The sequence below is a fragment of the Zingiber officinale genome, chromosome 9A (genome assembly GCF_018446385.1).
Source record: "Zingiber officinale cultivar Zhangliang chromosome 9A, Zo_v1.1, whole genome shotgun sequence".
NCBI classification, from domain to species: Eukaryota; Viridiplantae; Streptophyta; class Magnoliopsida; order Zingiberales; family Zingiberaceae; genus Zingiber; species Zingiber officinale.
The window spans coordinates 67,915,476-67,937,207 of record NC_056002.1 but is presented as its reverse complement, the minus strand read 5'-3'; the positions used below and the strand labels follow the sequence as shown (position 1 = coordinate 67,937,207).

The following is a 21,732-nucleotide window of genomic DNA, read 5'->3' as shown; positions in this document are numbered from 1 at the left end:
AAAATTATCATAATTTATTGTGATAATAGTGGTGTAGTAGCAAATTCGAAGGAACCACGAGCCCATAAGGCAAGTAAACACATTGAGCATAAGTACCACCTGATACGAGACATCATAAAGCAAGGAGAAGTTGTTGTCGCCAACATTGCATCAGCATATAACCTGGCAGATCCTTTCACTAAGGTCCTTCCGGTGAGAGCTTTAGATGGGCATGTTGAGGGGATGGGAATCAGATATATGGCAGCATTTATGGCAGCATAGTCATTTAGTATAAGTGGGAGATTGTTAGGATGTATACTATAAACCTAGCTTTTGTATGAACATCTGTTTTGAAATATTTCGAAATGAGAATCACTTTGGTCAAATGTTTGCATTTTATATTTATATATATGTCAATGTAGTTGTCCATTTAATTTATATTGTAGATAACATGGTGTGTGGTGTCACACAAAAGATCATGTTATCGGTTCCTTATAAATTATAAATAGTAGCTCACAACTAAGATGGATTAAGATAAACCATTGGAACGGTTATAATGTAATTTGGTATTAGTCTATCTTGACTATAAAATTACACTAGTACACTATGTGTGTATTGAGCAGGACCGTTTGAGGTTGTTCGATTTGTACTGACTACGTAAAAGAACAGAACCTCTGTTATTATTTATGTGCATCCTCTTAATCCCAATATAATAACATGCACGTATTCTTAGTATTTATTTCTTTAACTTATCAATGGGTGAGATTTATTTGTTAAATCAATAGGTCCGATGAGTTGGGAGATAGTATTATTTATATGGTGTGTTGTTGATTATAGAAAGAATCTGTGTTCTAATTATTTAGGCTAATGATGCCCCCTTGAGGAGCTCATAAGGATTATCATATAAACCCTACAGGTGGACTTAGTCCGGCATGATAATAAAGTTGAGTGGTATTACTCTTGGAATCAGATGTTAATTAATTGAGTTGTTAGTAACTCATTTAATTAACGAACATATGATATCTTAAATACAGGGAGATTAGCACACTCATGATAAGAAGAAACCCATAGTGTAATATGGGATTGGTGTGGTAGTTCAATAATAACCCTTTAGTGGTATGGGTTATTATTGATGGACTTGGGTTGGGTGTTCGGGCCGAACACAGGAAGCCCAAGCCCATCAGGAGGCCTAAACCAATTCCTTCTCTAGGTCCCTGTTGTAGCCTCTATATAAAGTCTCGCATCCACCAACCATAACTTGGTTTGGTTTAACTTGGTTTGATTTAAGTTGGTTTTGCTTTGGTTTTCTCCATCCTCCTAGGGTCGGCGGCAAGGTTATAGAAAGGGAGATTTTTTCTAAACAGAATTCTATTTTTTTTTCTTTCTTTGTAACTGATGGCAAAGGTTATAAAAGGAGTAGGTGGTGCCCCCTAAAACCTAATTTTCTACAAGCCTCTTCCCTCCTTATGGTCGGCGCCCCTCTTCCCTTGCTAGGGTCAGCGACACATAATTCCCACAAGCCTCCCCCCACCTTCCTAAGGGCTAGCTCCCCCCTTATCTCTCCTTCCTTAGGGTCGGCGCCCCTTCCTTGCTAGGGGCCGACGACTCTTGCTTATCCTCCTTGGTGAGCAGCGGCTTGGAGTAGAGGAATAAGAGGAAAGAAGGGGAAGAAGAAGAGAAGGTGCCACATCCTAGAGCTCCTTTTGTGGCTGGGGGTTTGGAAGAGAAGAGAAGAAGGCTGGTTTTGTCTTGGTAGATCGTCGCCCACATGATATCCAAGAAGAGGAGAGGAATACGGCAGAAGATCAAGAGGTCTTTAGCTACAAAGAAAGGTACAACTAGTTCTTTACTTCCGTCTGCGTAATTAGTTAGTTTTCTTTGTATCATTTTTTTAATACCAACACAAGAGGCCAACGATCTTATACTTCGATCAAGGTGTGCTTTGATCATTCAAGAACTTGCTTGATTGATCAAACACATGTTTGATCGAACATGCGGGTTGCAAGGAAAAGTTTTGTTCTTGTATAATTTTTTTGTATAGGGAAATTGAAACAGAATGGAATTCCAGCGCCTTCATGAGGCTCCCGACTGGCAATGATCTAGCCAGAGTCAGTCTCTACTGCAACGGCCGATCAAGAATGAGGAGCCCGACCAACCATGATCTGGTGCGAGCAGAAGGCCCGTGCAACCAAGATCATTGAATGCTCATCATGGAGTAGAGGAGCGTTAGGGCAACTAGGAAGTTAGCCTGGTCAGGTGAACACAAGCTATTAGATCGCATTACCCCATCGAAAAGCGGCCTAGTCAGGCAAAGTGAGGGAGTACTCAGTCGAGCGGCTATCCCGCTCGGCCGAGCAAAGGGATCACTAATGTATCCCTTAATATCATTTTGGGAGATAGTGTCACTGACACCAAGCATGGTCAACAGACAGATTGTATGGCAGAAGCTTCCACTGTCTGATTAGAGATTTGCATGCCCCGTTAAGGTAAGATGTTAGAGTCGCTTTGCTGACACACCCTTTCATAGGATAAGTATAGAAACATGCAAACACCTTGGGACGTGTGCCCACACATTTCTAATATTCCATATTCTTGGGGGCACGTGATCGTACGTCACCGTAGTTTTATATAAAGGGAGGGGGTCCAACCACCTGAGGAGGTACGCGCGCGCACCTATTCTACTATTCGCGTTCCTCTTTGCTACTGTTGGTGACTGACTTGGGCGTCTGAGGACCAACACCGGGGATCCCTTCCCTGGCTTGGCACTAACATTTTTATCCTTGCAAATCGAGCGTAGTCTTCGCCAATCCACCAAGGAGAAACATCCCTAGCCAGCTACCTTCACCAAGTTTGGACAGGATTATACAAAATTAAATTCAACTTATCTGTAGAGATGACCTGAGCTGATAATCTCAGGCTGCTAACAGGGGCTAGTTTCTGCTAATTGTTGAGTGTTGACTGAGCTCCGAGTCTGAGCAGCAAAGTCTGACCGGACTGACGAGCCGAGCGAGCAAGCAATAGATAAGCTGACTAAGAAGAGTGCAGAGCGGTCGACCGGGCAGTTAGGCTGAGTGGGTGACCGGCCAACCCCACGTCTGAGTCGCATAGTAGAGAGGTCGACTGGGTAATAAGGCTAAGTAAGTTCAACCGGATAGAGCATCCGATTAGGCGATAGGTCGATCGGGCGAGTAGACAGGTCGAGCGAGAGGTCGGTCAGGTGAGCAGACAGGCTGAGCTAGTGGCCAGCAAAGAAGACAGGCCGAGTGAGTGGCCTATCGGTCCGACGAAGCAGATAGGCCGACCGAACGAACGAAAGGGTGGTCGAATGAATAGGTGAACAAGCCGCCGATCAAATTGGTGAGCAGCTGAGTGAATTGAACGAGTGGTCGGGCGAGAGGCCGACCTAGCAAACTTGAGGTCAGCTGGGCAGAGAGGTCGACTAGGCAAGCTTGAGGTCAGTTGGGTAGAGAGGCCGAGTGAGCTTATGCCGGACGAACAAAACAACTAGGCGGGCGAGGCAGAGAAATTGGTCGGGCGAGCGTGCTGAAAGAGCGGTCTCGCGAGTGTACTAAGCGAACTGAGGCCTGTAATGAACACAATTTCCTTGAAACAGATTTTCCACACCTTCGATTGTGCTTCGAGGCTTTCTCGGGTCCTCTGTCTTCTAGGATTCAATGGTAAACTGTGATTGCCACCAAACACTGAAGGTCACGGTAAACTGAGAGGTACCTGATTGCTATTACGTGCACTCCGCCGAGCAAGAGATGCACGAAAGAGGAGGAGGAGAATGTAGGTGGAGAGCTTCAACTTTTCATGTGTGTAACTATTTGTCTGTGATCACAACCTCCTTATATAGGAGCTCAAGATCATAGGGCAGCGTTAATGATCATTTAAAGATCATTATTTTCTAGCTGTGAAATGCTAACATTTCACTCGGTCGCATTAATCATTCTTTAATTCATCTATTACACAAGCAGCAAAAAGGTTTACGCGGTAAAATGTTGGTTGTTCCACTCAGGCAAATTTTGCTCTGACCGGTCCAGCATTCGACGCACGCAAGATGTGCCCACACACAAGTTAATATAGTTCAGTGCAATCCATACCCTAGATTTGCACCCCCTTGTGCATCCACGCGTGAGAGAGATCCTCTCCCCATGCATTTATTCACATTATCAATGCATGTGAATCAATATAAACCAATCAATATGCCTAAAAATTTTCAATGTGGGACTAATGTCCCATTCACAAAAGAGCTTTGTGCCTCTTCCACCTCTTCCCCATTCACATATATTCAATAACTTTGTATCTGGGCGCCCATCATGGGTGACATTGTTCATTTTTTTTGTTATTTATTTTTTAAGCTCTCGGTTATGACAATAAGATTTTATCTTTAGGTTTTAGGGTTTGGATTATAATATTAAGTGTAAAAAAAATTTCAAATCGAAATATTATTTTAAGTGTGCATAGTGTGTGCAGGATAAGGTGTATAGGATAATATATATAAAGATTTTAATATATTGTGCCCTTTTTCTTGTGTGTCTGCGCCACTAAGGTGCTTGAAATTAGGCCTATTCAACTGTTCGATTAACTATGTTCCCAGTTTATCGATTCCAATTAATTTTGATTTACCACATTTTATATAGAATTGGTTAATCGATCGATATTCTGATCAGTTCTACCAGTTCTAATTGGTTAACTGGTTCCAATCGAGAACCAATAATAGAATAGGGCATGGGAAAGTGAACTTGGTGGAGTGAGTTATTGGATATTTTTTTGGATAAAATAATTAACTAAAGACCCAACTAAAAAAATCTCCAAAGAAAATAGAAATGAGAAAACTCCCCCGTCACCACCGTCGGCCTTCTCTCTCTAACTCTCTCCTCCCAAATTTCTAATTTCTGAAATTTTCAAATTCATTCACTCCATGCATGCTCTAAGTTTAGCTGACTATACTAGTTGTTCATCGCTACCGACATCGAGTCACTGACGTCGTCCAAGAGTAGTCGCTGCCACCTACCATTTGGTGCTACTGTGTTGATCGGTGTTGCTGTGTTGCCAAAGTTGTCGATGATGGTTCAACTTTCTTCCAAGTAGAAGGAACAAGTGTTGGGTTTTTCGGGCCGCAAAAACCGCTTTTTGCGTTGCGGAACCCCCGAAACCCCCATGCCACGGATCCGTGCGAAGTAAAAACCGATAAAACTTTGAGTACGAGTTTATCTAACCTAGATCTACACTAGATCTACAAAGGAAAAGAGTTTACCCTTGATGTGATGCCCTTCGCAATCCCGCTCGTCCAAGATTCGCCGGATCTCGAGAGTATCAAAGTAGATACTCCTCTATGTGTATCCACACGAACAACTCGATGGAGAGAACCTCTAAGGATGTGCTAGCAACCTTAGAAGATCAGTAATGGTGGAGGAGAGGGAGAGAAGAGAAGAACTTGAGGAAGAAGATGGGAGTTACAAGACAAAAATGAAAACTCCACCTTGAATGAAAGTGGTTGGCCACCTTTAGGTGGTTTGTAACCTCCATGGGATGCCAAGAGTCACAACTCTTGGTAACTCCCATGAGGTTTCATCCCACTTAAGCAACCATGATGATGTGGAGCATCATCATTGGCCCACTTAATGCCAACTCACTAATGAGGTGGCAAATAGTGAAGTCAAACTTGACTCTTCATCTTCCTCTCAAGTCAAGTCAAACTTGACCACTTCTCTCCCTTGGTTGATCTAATCTAACCATTGGTTCAATTTAATTTTAATTTAATGAATCTTTATTCATTGAATTAAATTGATTCAATGAGTCTAAGTCCAAATTAGACTCATTTAACACATGAACCAAATTGAGTTAAACTCAATTAGCTTAATTTGGATTACTCTTAATCCAATTTGGTTCATCACATGAACCTAATCCTTTAGGTTCATCAAATGAACCTAATCGCCATCTAATTGCCCTTTTTATGTGACCCTATAGGTTCTTGTAACGTTGGCAATGCTCCTAAACCCATTTAGAAGCATAAGTAATGAGCGGTATCTAGCAACACATCATTACTACCCAAGTTACAAGAATGTTGAGATCCAACATCACCTTGTGACTACTAATTGTGACTCCTCACAATATATGACAAGTGTCCTTCTATCATAGACATCTAGATTGATCAATATGAGGCATAGACCGTGTCATCCTCTAATCAATCAAAATCTTGAACTCCAAGTAGACTCACTCGATCAAATGAGCTCTATATCTTATATTGACTCATTTGGGCATGGCCATGCACTTAGTGGTCTCACTCTATCAAGAATATCGATGTCTCTCCCGTCATATAGGAGGGATAGATCCCATCTACATCACTCACATCCTTCCGCATAATTTGTTACATACCCAGTAATCGCTTTTATAGTCCACCCAGTTACGGGTGACGTTTGACGAAGTCAAAGTACGTAACTCCTTATGTAGGGAACCATGGTGACTTCAGGTCCAAGGACTAGTAGTCATACTAATAGCCACATGAGAAAGTATATGACACTCATATAACGATCCATGATACTTTCTCATGACGGGTCATTCAGTATACATTCTCCAATGCATACCCATGTGTCAACTTGATATCTCCATATCCATGACTTGTGAGATCAAGTCATCGAGTTGGCCTACATGCTAGTCTCGTCACATTAACATTGTCCCTGAATGTTAATACTTGACTAGGAATGATTAAGAGCAGTATTCCCTATATCATCTTACTATCGGTTCAACTAACCAATTGATATAGGTAAGAACTCTCTACTCAAGGACGCTATTATACTTAGTTATTTGGCACCAATATAAGTAAGTATAATAGCCAAAAACAAATGCCTTTATTTATATACAAGAATATGATACAACGAGTCCATACAACAATCATCAAATGATTGGCTCTAGGGCTCTAACTAACAACAAGAAGCTCCAATCTCATCAAATCAAAGGCCGCCACGCCACCATTGATCACCGTCACCAACTCCATCAGAGCGCATAGAAGCAGTCACACTAGTAACACTGTTACCACCGTAGCAGCAGAATTGAAAAAGATATTGAAAAATAAATGTTTAAGAATAAAAGTTGTTGTTTTCTCTTTTGGAATAAAAGATATTTGAGAAGAAATAAAAATTTAAAAAAGCAATGACGAAATAATTGTGCTCAATATATTCCAGAATGACCCAATGACAACTGAAGAATCTAACAAAAACACTGAAAGTGACGGTAGCTCACGATTGACTGAAGATATCAATAACAAACGAAAAAGAGATGGTGGTGGTGCTGGTTCTCGAAAGAAGCATTCAATCGTCTGGGAGCATTTTGAAACCTATATTGATAAAGATGATAGAATTTAGAGGGCAAGGTGTTTGTATTGTAGTCATGTTTGCTATGCGGATCAGAGCAAAAATGGCACTACATCTCTGAAGCAACATATTCCTAAGTGTCCAAACAATCCCCATAATAGAAAGGACTTAAAGGTAATACAAAGTCAATTAACTTTTGTGGGAAGACAAGTTGATAAGTTGTCTGGCAAAGTAAAAGCCAATTTACAAACTTAGAAATTTGATCAAATCATAGTTAGAAATACTATTTCTTATATGATCATAGTAGATGAGCTGCCTTTAGATTTGTGGAGGGTAATGGTTTTCAATGCTTAATGAGTGTGGCTTGTCCTTCATTTTCTATTCCATCTCTATTTACTTTTACTAGGGACCATTATAAGATGTATATGGAAGAAAAGGATAAATTAAAGTTGTTTATTAAAAATGAAAGTGGTAGGATTTGTTTGAAAACTGATACTTGGACTTCAAACTAGAAGGAATGTTATATATGCCTAACTTCCCGTTTTATTAATACTAACAAGAGGATGCATAAGTAAATTTTGAATTTTTCTCATGTCTCTAGTCACAAAGGCAATGATATTGCTGAATTGATTTATAAATGATTGCTAGATTGGGGCATTAATAATGTGTTCACCGTAACAGTTGACAATGCAAGTTCAAATGACACAACAATTTTGTATTTGGAAAGAAAATTTGTGAATTGGCCTAATTGCATATTAGGCGGCAAATGTCTCATGTTAGGTGTTTAGCATATATTTTGAATTTGATTGTCAAAGATAGGTTACAAATAGCAAATGAATCAGTGGAGAATGTAAGAGTGACCATAAAGTATATTAGATTGTCTCCTGTTAGGATTAGAAACAACTTTACTTGAAAACATTGAGTACAAGAAAGAACCTTGCTTTGGATGTTCCAACTAGATGGAACTCCGCATACATTATGCTTTCCTCATCTTTAAATTATATTCGAGTTTTTCAATCTTATGCTGAGAAGCATGGTGATATGGTAGTATCTCTAAAAGAAGATGATCATAATGTGCCTTCTAGTGAGGATTGGGCTAATGCAAAGAACTTGTGTGATTATTTGGAATGTTTTTATCATGTCACTAATGAAGTTTCTGCCAGCAAGTATGTCACTTCAAATGATTTAGTATCTTATATTAATGAAATTGATGGTTTGATAAAAGAGTTGAAGAAGAGTCTTGATCTTAACACAAGTGCAATGACATATTCTATGGGTGAGAAATTTGACAAGTATTGGGGGGATGTATCGAAGATAAACAAAGTTATTTTTATGACTGCTGTTATGGATCCAAGACGAAAGTTGGGATACCTTTCTTTCATGCTTACAAATATGTATGAGAAGGATATAGGTGGAACCTTATTTGATAGTGTAAAACGAGCCATGGAGGAGATGTATGATGATTATAAGAGATTGTACGGGTCGGGAGATTCTTCGGTAACTTCATCATCAACTTCTGTTTCTTCAAGTTCACGAGATGTTACTATTTCAGATGCAACAGATTCTTATGTTTGTGCCAGAAAAGAGAAAATATCAAACATTGATTGGAAATGTAGTATCAGAAATCGAAAGTCAATGTTGTAACTGAATCAACTTCATAATTGCAAAGGTATTTGGTTAAGACAGACCATCCATATACAAAAGGGTTTGATATCTTATCTTGGTGGAGGAGTAACAAGGTAAAATTTCCTATACTTTATAAGATGGTTTGCAATACCAATTTCTATGGTAGCCTCGGAATCAACGTTTAGCACTGGAGGTAAGGTATTAGATTTTTTAGGAGTTCTTTAAATCCTAGAATCGTAGAAGCGTTGATTTGTGCTCAAGGTTGGTTTCGGGCTACTGGGTCTCCAATGACAGTTGAGGAGAATTTGTTAGAGTTACAAAAATTTGAAGCAAGTATTATGTTTGACTATTTTAGTTTTTGTGATGTTTGATTTATATGAAATAAAGTATTAACATATATTTTTTATTGTAGAATTGAACCATTGTACTTTCCTCCATAATTTATAGAAGATTCTCTCTGCCAAGATCATTATATAGAAATAAGAAGTGAATCAAGTGAAAAGCATGTTTTATGAAAATTTTAAAATATATTCTCATTTTTTTATTTTATATTTAAAAATTGACATTCTTTGCAATTCTTGTTTAAATCTTTCATTCTTATGTTAACATTTACATTTCAACACATTTGCATATTTTAGATTTTGAAGTTGAAGAGTTAAAGCCTGAAGAATGAAGAGTTCAATTTGTAATCCTTTAGAAATTTTGAATTTGTGTTAGACAAAGAGAAAATGTTTGATGTGTAACGTGTGTTGATGTATTTTTAAAATATTTTTGAATGAATTTAGTTATGATGGTTAATGATTATTTGGAAGATGAAGATTATTGTTACATTTGATTATTGTTATTTGTTAGTATAACGTTAGATGTTATTCTATTTGATTTTGTGACAGAAAATTTTTATCTAGTTAATAGTTATAGAAGATACACTGCGAAAATTATATGAATTAGAAATATATATAATATACTTATACAAATGGAAGTTGGAACTCTTTAGTCTTTAGAATTCTTTAGACTTTATATAAATATATAAGGGAAAGCTTTTAAAAGGAGGTTATATAATTATTTAAATGGTATAAATTTTTTAAAATTCTTAAAAAGAGTGTTAGTATATATTCTATCAATTACCAAACATATTACATGTATGTAGTTTTCACATAAAAAATTATTTTTTCACTCAAATTAACTAATACTAATAGTTAACTATAAAGTTTAATAAAATACTTATTAGTCATTTGATATTAACTTTCACTCAAAATTGTATAATTCATTTTGATGATTTAAATGTATAACAACAAAAATAATTCAAGAATTTTAGCTTTTAGTGTTATAAAGAAATATTAAAATCTTTTATATGAAAAATGTACAAGTGGAAGTGTTTAAATTTTGTAGCACTAGAATGAATACTTATGCCCATATTAAAACTTTACAAAAGTTACCTCAATTTATTGCAGGTTGAGCTATTAAACTTTTACAATTTAGTGTATATAATTGATTGACTGCCCTAAGCAACTGAGGCGTGCGCTTACGATAAGTAAATACTAATACTGCTACTACAAATAATAATAATTTAACATCGCAATGAATACGGCATCGGCCCTTGCGAGAAGTCTCCCACAGCATCGGAATGAATACGGCATTGGACCTTGCTAAAATGACGGTCAAAGATGGTTTGATGCACATCTACAAACAAACAGGAGGAGTTGAGAGGATTAGCAAGCATCGAGAATTGATCGACACGATGTCCACCCTCTTCTCCTCCGTCTCTCTCGCCGTGCTGTCGTCCAATCCTAGTTTCCTGAAGCCGAGCTCCTCGTCAACCAAACTGCAGCTCTTCTTCAGCCATCAAGATCACCTATCCTTCAGCTTCCCGCGCATGATTGTTTCGCCTTCAGCTTCCACTAATCTTACCGTTAGAACTCCTCCTCCTTCTGCCATCGTCTCGTCTTCTGTGCCTGCCTCCATGAGTGCTGCTGGTATTGGTAAGGTTTCATACATATCTCAGAATGGACATATATAGTTTTGTTAATTTCATTAGTACTGTTTTTGTTTAAAATTTATCCGGGGAACAACGAGAGGCATGCAGATGAAGGAAAGATGAAGAAACTCATCTCTGCCATTACCGGACACCTTGCAAGTTTAGGAGATGGACTAGAAGACCTCAGCAGCTCCCCGCGGGATGCTCTGACAATGGTGGATGTAATCGAGCGGCTCGGAATCCAAAGATATTTCCAAGAACAAATCCACAAAATCATACACTTGAGCTACTTGTATGTGCATGTTTACTTTCTATCTCGGCTGGCCTGTTAGTTTCTTCTAATTAAGCAAGGATCATTGATGAGGGCAAAAAATGGCTTGTCAATCGCTGATGTTTAATTTCAGGCGATGGCACGAGCAACTCGGGTTCCATGACGACGCCGATGCTACATTGATGGGATTTCGCTTGCTCAGGCTCTTTGGCTACTATGTCACTGCAGGTTCTATGCTTCAATTTTATTTTTTTTTGTTTCCTTAAGTCTTGATCACGATGCGTGTGCCTTCTTAATATGAGGCTATTTCCTACGGGGAGAGATCAACAAGAGTCTTTTTGGAAAATGATAGAAATAGTAAATGAATATCTTACTATATTAATTTCATTGTACAGTACATACTAATCCATTTTAGCATTGGTTTGTACCGCTGGCATCATTAAGTTGGTATGTCACTGATGTGGCGGTTTTCTGCTGTGGATAAAGAGTCAAACTGAATATCGGTCAAAATCAAAGTGAGATGGAACACATTGAAAGTCAAATTCTCCCTAGGGAGAACTCGGATCTAATTCATCTAGCCCTATGTGCTTATCCCAAAAAACTCAAGTTTTATTAAATATCCAATTTAATATCTCAGTCTCAAATCTTGATATGCTGGCTCAGTCTCAATTGTCATATCCTCAGTCTCAAATCTTGATATTCTGGCTCAGCCTCAGCTACCCACATCCCTATAACTTTATCTCAATCTCAAATCATGACATCCTGACCAGCCTTAGCTATTGACATCCTCTATGATTATGTCTCAATTTCAAATTCCGGCATCATCTAGTTGGCACGGCCTTAGTCACCTACAGTGCCCTGGCTCAATCTCGGGTCCCAATTTCATCTACTTTCAAAATCACTTTGAAATAACTTAATCTCCTCGTTCCCTCATCCTCATATCTAGTCTACATCACACATTTGCACGTGATTTGCTTATAGCACATAAAGGGCAGTGCAACCCCCTTATCATTAGGATCATTCCTCCGTGAATATTCCAAGACATGTGGCATCGGTTGAATGGAAAGATAGTTATTACGTTATTAGAATTGATCTTTTAAATGTTCTCCTACAAACACATGAGGCTTCATGAAAGGAATGGCAGCTAACAACTGTCAGATCTGGTTCCTTCATTGGCTCATACGAGGACAATAGCAACGGAATATGCAGCGTGGAGGTGTTTTCCTGGCAATTATAAAGACACTTGCAAAGGTAATGAGAAAGGAATTCCCATTTTTCGAAATCCTAGACTAGGTTCTCTCCTTCTTCATCTTTTCCTTCTCGCATATCACCTCAAGAAAATCCTAACTTGAGCGTCATAGTAGCCCCAGGTTCCGTCCCCTAGCCAGTCTAACTTTCTCTTCGAGTGTCTCTCAGCTTCTTTCTTCCTCTCCATTGAAGGCCTCTAAGGAGAATCGTGCGTCAGCTAATTAATTGACTGATAATTTGGCCATCTACAATATTTGACCGGAATAATTACCATGCACATACTCCAAACAACCTCTAACAAGCAACCTCTTTATTCTTAGCCAAGCACATTCTTTGAACAATGACCAAAATACGTTGCGTTATACTAGCTCTACTAAATCTGAAGTGAAACATTATTTATCCAAAACAGAAAGCATTGATGATTTTTGCTGCAAAAACATTTTGAAAGAATAAGCTTAATTCCTTGAATAATATATGATCCTGTCTGAAAACTGAAAAAATGACTTACTGGCAATGGTGACTTATTTATTGATTGGGAGATGACTTTTTACTCCACAGAGAGGCTGTCACGCCCCGCCTCCTACTAACTAGGCTGTGAGGCTGAGCGTCACATTATGCTGTGCTAACTGTGCGGAAAACTGATCTAATTTAAATTTTAGTTGCTAACTGATAACTATTCTTGGTTCTACATGTGCTAAAAGGTATAATCTAAAGGATACAAGGTGTATCCTACATTCCCTATGGGCTAGAAGCTGATCTGCTAAGTTTCTTGGTCGAAACTGAACTTCCCAATCGATCCAGACTGAACTGGGTCGATTGCTCTCTGTTGGATCGATCCATGAATCGATCCAGACTGCTACTGTGCTCGGGTGATAATCTGGACCGATCGGCTGATCGATCCAGGCTCACCGATCGATCCAGTGATCGATCCAGCGTGCTTCTGTGCACGGGACTATATTTGGATCGATCGGCTGATCAATCCAACATAAGTCAATCGATCCAATGATCGATCAAAAACCTTTCTGTTCACGAGGAATAGCTTGGATCGATTGACCGATCGATCCAGAGGCCTTCTTTTCGCGACAGAATGTGTCTAGATCAATCGGCTGATCGATCCAGAAGCCTTCTGTTCGCGGAATCAGCCCCCAATCGATCCATGGATCGATCGAGGACCCCCGATCGATCCATGGATCGATCGGAGTTTCTGATTTCGCACTGAAACTCTGATTTTAGCACTAGTTCATGCCAAAATCTCACACAACAATTATACAATGCATGGAAAACATTCTAATATCTACTAACTAACATTCTAACATGCCATAGTGCAAGTTCATTAATTTATAGCATTTAAACCACAAGAAATGCATAAAAGTGTCTTAAGAAAAGAAACTAAGTTCTTAATTTGCTAAACTCCCTAAGGATCTTCATTCCAGGTCCCTGCCACACACACCATCTCTGCATTGACCACCAGCTTCCTCTAGTCCATCTTCCCTTTACCTTTATCTGCAGTATAAGGGAAAGAAAGTATCTATAAGCTTTCGCTTAGTAAGAAACCATCTACCTCACAAAAACATGCATACGATGCATTTATGCTTTTAAAACATGCCATTTGAAATATGTACTGATTAAACTAAAACATGGCATGCTATCAAACAGTACATGGAAATCAAGAGCTAAACATGGCATACTATCATCTATAGCATATGTAACCACAAGCTGAGCATAGTGTTATCATACATAACCATAAAGGAAATAAGCTGAACTGAAGCATAAACTGAGCTAATTCTAGCAAATGCTTAAGCTATACTGATCTCACCTAATTGTTTTGTGAGAGTTTAAAACTACATACATAATAGATGAAAATACATATACATGCTGCTGTTTGGGCCCGGCAACTGTACGTGCTATGCGCGCGTCCCTAACTAGACCCGGGTTTGCAAGTCCCGAATTTAGTAGGGTTTACTAGGTTATCTAAACTTAGGGACCGACTATGGGAGCCCAGCCCAATGGATATCTAATCCTGTACAGTGCCACTGAAAAGTAAAATACTGAATATAACTAATTATTGCTTGTCTTGCTCTTTCTAGGTTATCTGAACCTAGAGCTAGGTTATCTGAACCTAGAGGCGACTATGGGAGCCCACCCATTGGACATCTAGTCCTGTAAAAGCTGAAGCAAAGCTAAATAATCTGTAAAAATGATTCTATTGCATTTATCCAAGCTACTAAAATGCCTAAGTTGCATTTTACTGCGATAAACAATTTAATCGAACACTTGGTGTGCGCTAATTCACATCTCTTGTGTCGAAAGTCTATGTACTGCTAAACTAAAACATAAAATCCACACGGAAGCTACTTATACTGCAGGTGAGGGGTTTCTTACCTCGTACGCTAGTTTCCTTACGGTTCTAGTCGCTAGGTTTCCGGAGAAGACGATCCTTTCGATAGTCTTCTTGCGCCAACACGTTCCTCTCGCGGAGGGGAGCGTCCTTGTGTCGGAGCCGCTGCCGGAAGATGTCCCTGGGGCCCTAGGCTTGGTGCACCGAGAGAGAAAGAGGAGGGAGAAGGGGCGTCGGCGATGAGGGTTGGAGAGGAGGAGAAGTTGCCGAACCAAACAAAAATAAACCAAACCACACTTAACTTTTCTATTTATATTAAGTGGAACTTTCGGCCCAACTCTAAATTAAATAAAATTGTCTCCCTTTCCTTTCAGCACGGCCCTGCTGGGTTCAACTGGTTACTAGAATTATCCGTAAACCATAGTCTCGGGTTCAATTCCCGCTTAGGCCGTTTTCGTTTTCTATTGTTTTTTGCTACTTCCGCTACTCTAAAAATTCTATAAAAATATCCTAAAATTCCAGAAAAATCATAGAATATTTCTAAAGAAATTCTGAGAATTTTCGAGCGTTACAATCCCCCATAACTTATAAAAAGTTCATCCTCGAACTTAGAATAATTCTGGGTACTTCTGTCTCATGCTGGCTTCTGTCCACCAAGTTGCCTCTTCTGTTGTGTGACTGTGCCAAATAACCTTGACTAATGGTACTTCCTTGTTCCGTAATTTCTTAACTGCTCGGTCTATTATCTGAATAGGTCGACTGTCATAGCTGAGGTCTTCGCGGATCTGTACCGACTGGGGCTTAATCACCTGGGTGACATCTGGGATATGCTTCTTCAGCATAGAGACATGAAATACATTATGGACAGCTGACATTTCCTGGGGCAGCTGTAGCTCATATGCTACCTTGCCCACTCTTCTACTGATAATGTATGGTCCCACATATCTGGGACTTAGCTTGCCCTTCTTCCCAAAACGCATTACTCCCTTCATGGGAGCTACTCTAAGGAACACTGAATCCCCAACCGAAAACTCTAAAGGTCTGCGTCGTATATCAGCATAGCTTTTCTGGCGGCTCTGAGCTGTCTCTATCCTCTGGCGGATCCGCTGTATAGCTGCTGTGGTATCTGCTACTAGATCTGTCTAAAGTTCTAGCTCTTTCTGTTCACCACTCTCATACCAGCAGATTGGAGATCTACACCTCCGCCCATAGAGAGCCTCATAAGGTGCCATACCGATGGTGGCCTGATAGCTGTTGTTGTATGCAAATTCTGCTAGACTCAGATATTTGCACCAACTTCCTTTGAAATCTAAGGCACATGCTCGGAGCATATCTTCGAGTACCTGATTTACTCGCTCTGTCTGTCCATCTGTCTGAGGGTGGAAAGCTGTGCTGAACTTTAACTTCGTGCCCAAAGCTGACTGTACACACTCCCAGAAGTGTGATGTGAATCTACTGTCTCTGTCTGAGATGATGGTTCGTGGGACTTCATGTAAACTAACGATCTCCTTGAGATACAATTGAGCTAACTGTTCCATGGAGTAGGATATCCTGATAGCTAAGAAGTGGGCTGATTTAGTCAATCTGTCGATTATTACCCAGATGGTATCAAAACCATTCGTGGTTCTAGATAATCCCACGATGAAATCCATAGAAATGTCTTCCCACTTCCATTCTGGTATCTGTATGGGCTGCAAAACTCCCCCTGGTCTCTGATGTTCTGCCTTAACCCTCTGACAGGTTAGACAGGTGCTGACATATCGAGCGATGTCTCTCTTCATCCCAGGCCACCAAAAACGTTTCTTCAAGTCCTGATACATTTTGGTGGAGCCAGGATGCATCGCATAAGGAGTCTTGTGAGCCTCGTCTAGGATTTTCCTCTGTAGTTCCTCCTGATCTGGAACGCATAATCTGTCACCAAAATATATTACCCCGCTATCTGATATTCTAAACTCTCCACCTTCTGATTCTGCTAAACCTTGCTTGATTCTCTGAATTTCAGGATCCTGCTCCTGAGCTGTCTGGATGTCACCGAGCAAGGTAGACTCTAATGTCATAGTAGAGAGCTGTCCGACTATGAGCTCGAGACCGAAATTTGAGATCTCTTTCTGTAGGGGTGGTGACATGGCTGCTAAAGATAATAGGGCAGCACTGGACTTTCTGCCAAGTGCATCTGCTACCCTATTTGCCTTTCCTGGGTGGTAGAGGATGTCTATATCGTAGTCCTTGACCAGCTCTAGCCATCTGCGCTGTCGCATATTCAGATCCTTCTGAGTGAAGAAGTACTTCAGACTCTGATGATCTATATACACTCTGCACTGAGCTCCATACAAGTAATGTCTCCAAATCTTGAGAGTGAACACCACTGCCGCAAGCTCAAAGTCATGAGTGAGGTAATTCCTTTCATAATCCTTGAGTTGTCTGGAGGCGTAGGCGATTACCTTGCCATCTTGCATCAGCACTGCTCCTAGTCCCAACTTCGAGGCATCACTATATATATCGAAGCTATCTGCGTTTTCTGGTAGAGTCAGTATAGGTGCACTGGTCAATCTTCTTTTCAGCTCGCTGAAACTGTTCTCACAGGCCTCTGTCCATTAAAATTTTATGTTCTTTCTGGTAAGAGCTGTCAGTGGGGAGGCTATCCTGGAGAAATCCTCTACAAACTTCCTGTAATAACCTGCTAATCCCAGAAAGCTTCTGATCTCACTAGCGTTCTTGGGTCTTTTCCAGTTGCTCACAACTTCTATCTTACTAGGGTCTACCATGATACCATCCTTTGAGATGATGTGACCCAGGAAGGACACCTGATCTAACCAAAATTCACATTTCGTGAACTTGGCATACAGCTGGTTATGCTGAAGGGTCTGCAATACTATTTTCAGGTGCTCTGCGTGTTCTTCCTGAGTTCCTAAATAGATAAGAATGTCATCGATGAATACGATAACAAATTTATCTAAGTATTCTCTGAATACCCTGTTCATGAGGTCCATGAAAGTAGCTGAAGCATTTGTCACGCCAAAGGGCATGACTACGAACTCGTAATGTCCGTATCTTGTCCTAAATGCTGTCTTGGGTATATCGCCTTCCTTGACTTTCACTTGATGATAACCTGATCTGAGGTCTATCTTAGAGAACACTGCTGCTCCCTTTAGCTGGTCGAACAGGTCATCAATTCTGGGAAGAGGATACCTGTTCTTGATTGTGACTTGGTTCAGTGCCCGGTAATCTATACACAGGCGCATGCTCCCGTCCTTCTTCTTCACAAACAATACAGGTGCTCCCCATGGTGAGTGACTAGGGTGTATGAAGCCTTTGTCAAGCAGCTCCTGTAGTTGCTCATGAAGTTCTTTTAGTTCTGCTGGAGCCATGCGGTAAGGTGCTTTGGAGATAGGATTTGTACCGGGGATGAGCTCTATCTCAAATTCGATCTCCCTGTCTGGTGCTAGGCCTGGTAACTCTTCAGGGAAGACTGCTGGGTAGTCACATACGACTCGGACCTCTGCTAGCTGTTGGTCCTTATCCTGACTGGTATTGACTACGTGTGCTAAGAACCCCGTACATCCTGAATCCATCAACCTCTGTGCCTTCATAACTGAGAGAAACAAGGCCTTTCTCCTGGGTTCTCCGAAGAATTCGAACTGTGCTTCCGCTTCAGGTTGGAATATGACTTTCTGTTTATGGCACTTGATGGAGGCACCGTATTTGATCAAGAAGTCCATCCCGAAGATAACATCGTAGTCGGTCATATTAATCACTATCAGATCGCAAAAGAGCTCTCTGTTTGCTATAGTGACCAGCACTGCTCTGAGCCAGTGCGTAGACGCCATGATTTCTCCTGAGGGTAACGTCGTAAGGAACTGGCTACTGAGTACCTCTGGAGGTACTGCTAACTTCTCAACAAATGCCCTGGATATGTATGAATGAATTGCCCCAGTATCGAATAAGACAGTTGTACTTTGCTGTAAAATACTAATCTAACCTGTAACAACTGTCGAGGCATTCGCTGCGTCCTCTCTGATGAGTGAGTAGATCCTCGCATTGGTCGTAGCTGGAGGGGCTTCTAATCTGCCCTGGCTGATATGTGGACCATCTAAAGCGGCCTGCATATGATGTAACTGAGCTGGCTGGCCTCCATACTGAATCGGCTGTGGCTGAGGAAGACTGATCTTGTTTGGACACTGCTTGGCCATATGCCCTTCCTGTCCGCATTCAAAGCATCCTCGTGTGCCCTTACGACAAACTCCAGGATGGAATTTTCGACAAGTAGCACACTTTGGATAACTGGGCTGCTTGCTGGTTGGCACTCCTTTTGGACAACTCCCTGGTTTGCGCTTGTTGCTGGAGTTCCCTTTCCAGTTAGAGCCATGGGAGCTGTGGCCCTGCTGTTTCTGAGTGCCTGAGCCTCCTTGGCCCTTAGCTTCTGAGAGGACTTGCTTCTGCTGCTTGATGCTATTCTGGTAATGCTCAGTGATTTGAGCACTGCTCACTAGCTCTTCGGTGGTTTGTGGCCTATGAACGCCACCAGCCACGTTCATCGCTATTTCCGGCCTCAGCATCTTGAGCATCAACCGGACTCGTTCTTTCTCTGTGCTGACTAGCTCAGGGCATAGACGAGCCAATCTATTGAATTTCTTCACGGCTTCCTCCACTGAAAGGTTGCCCTGACGAAACTCAGTGAACTCGTCGTAGTGGCGGTTGGTGACCCGCATGTGAAAGAACTCCTCAAAGAATTCCTTCTCGAAGTCAGCCCAGGTCATCTTGTTTACTGGGCACTTCGCTCTAATTCTCTCCCACCACATGCGTGCATCTCCTGTCAAGCAGAAGGAGGCGCACTTCACCTTTTCATACTCTGGCCAGTCCAGAAGCTCCATCGTACTTTCCAGTGTTTTCAACCAGGCTTGAGCATCCCATGGTTCATTGGTGCCTGAGAAATTCTCTAGCTTGACTCTCTGCCACTGGATCAGATAGGCTTCCCTCTGTGTTCCTGCTGCTGGAGCCACTGGTGCTGTAGGCGGGACTGGGGGAACCTCTAAGACTACTGGCGTTGCTAAGTTTGGTTCCGGGGTGACTGTGGGAATGTTCTGCTGACTAGCCTTTAAGCAGGCTATTTCCTATTACTGTTCGGCTAGCTGCGGCTGTAACTGAGCCACTAGTGCTGTAAGGTCTGGGGGAGGCACTGAACTGCCTGCCTCGTGCTGGGGCTCAGTATCTGGTGCCCTTCTAGCTGGGCGTCCTCGTGCCATTTCTAAAGGAACAAAGGACATACATAACTAATACAAATATACTGAAGTAACTATTGTTATCATGTTAACTACCATCATAAACAAGCATGCTGTGGTTATATCTAAACATAGAAACAAGAAGCATAAAGAAAGTGAGAGATGTTCTTACTTGGAAGCTGCAGGTTCAATCCTGATGTGTGTTTAGGAAGTATGGGAACTGCTCTGATACCACTCTGTCACGCTCCGCCTCCTACTAACTAGGCTGTGAGGTTGAGCGTCACATTATGCTGTGCTAACTGTGCAGAAAACTGATCTAATTTAAATTTTAGTTGCTAACTGATAACTATTCTTGGTTCTACATGTGCTGAAGGGTATAATCTAAAGGATACAAGGTGTATCCTACATTCCCTATGGACTAGAAGCTGATCTGCTAAGTTTCTTGGTCGAAACTGAACTTCCCAATCGATCCAGACTGAACTGGGTCAATTGCTCTCTGTTGGATCGATCCATGGATCGATCCAGATTGCTACTGTGCTCGGGTGATAATCTGGACCTATCGGTTGATCGATCCAGGCTCACCGATCGATCCAGTGATCGATCCAGCGTGCTTCTATGCACGGGACTATATTTGGATCGATCGGCTGATCAATCCAACATAAGTCAATCGATCCAATGATCGATCAAAAACCTTTCTGTTCACGAGGAATAGCTTGGATCGATCGACCGATCGATCCAGAGGCCTTCTTTTCGCGACAGAATGTGTCTGGATCAATCGGCTGATCGATCCAGAAGCCTTCTGTTCGCGGAATCAGCCCCCAATCGATCCATGGATCGATCGAGGACCCCCGATCGATCCATGGATCGATCGGAGTTTCTGATTTCGCACTGAAACTCTGATTTCAGCACTAGTTCGTGCCAAAATCTCACACAACAATTATACAATGCATGGAAAACATTCTAATATCTACTAACTAACATTCTAACATGCCATAGTGCAAGTTCATTAATTCATAGCATTTAAACCACTAGAAATGCATAAAAGTGTCTTAAGAAAAGAAACTAAGTTCTTAATTTGCTAAACTCCCTAAGGATCTTCATTCCAGGTCCCTGCCACACACACCATCTCTGCATTGACCACCAGCTTCCTCTAGTCCATCTTCCCTTTACCTTTATCTGCAGTATAAGGGAAAGAAAGTATCTATAAGCTTTCGCTTAGTAAGAAACCATCTACCTCACAAAAACATACATACGATGCATTTATGCTTTTAAAACATGTCATTTGAAATATGTACTGATTAAACTAAAACATGGCATGCTATCAAACAGTACATGGAAATCAAGAGCTAAACATGGCATACTATCATCTATAGCATATGTAACCACAAGCTGAGCATAGTGTTATCATACATAACCATAAAGGAAATAAGCTGAACTGAAGCATAAACTGAGCTAATTCTAGCAAATGCTTAAGCTATACTGATCTCACCTAACTGTTTTGTGAGAATTTAAAACTACATACATAATAGATGAAAATACATATACATGCTGTTGTTTGGGCCCGGCAACTGTACGTGCTATGCGCGCGTCCCTAACTAGACCCGGGTTTGCAAGTCCCGAATTTAGTAGTGTTTACTAGGTTATCTAAACCTAGAGACAGACTATGGGAGCCCAGCCCAATGGATATCTAATCCTGTACAGTGCCACTGAAAAGTAAAATACTAAATATAACTAATTATTGCTTGCCTTGCTCTTTCTGG

At 40.9% G+C, this 21,732-nt stretch overlaps 1 protein-coding gene across 2 annotated transcripts in view; it reads left to right on the top strand.

Moving 5' to 3' along the window:
* Positions 1–10,605: 10,605 nt before the first annotated feature.
* The window catches only part of LOC122018760 (bifunctional levopimaradiene synthase, chloroplastic-like), a 29,183-nt gene continuing 18,056 nt past the window's right edge, over positions 10,606–21,732 (top strand). For both annotated transcript variants that reach the window (XM_042576174.1, XM_042576173.1), the window contains exons 1-3: positions 10,606–10,900; positions 11,005–11,188; positions 11,301–11,395. In XM_042576174.1, coding sequence (XP_042432108.1) covers positions 10,660–10,900; positions 11,005–11,188; positions 11,301–11,395 — 520 coding nt within the window. In that variant the 5' untranslated portion in view covers positions 10,606–10,659. The remainder of the gene's footprint in view (positions 10,901–11,004; positions 11,189–11,300; positions 11,396–21,732) is intronic.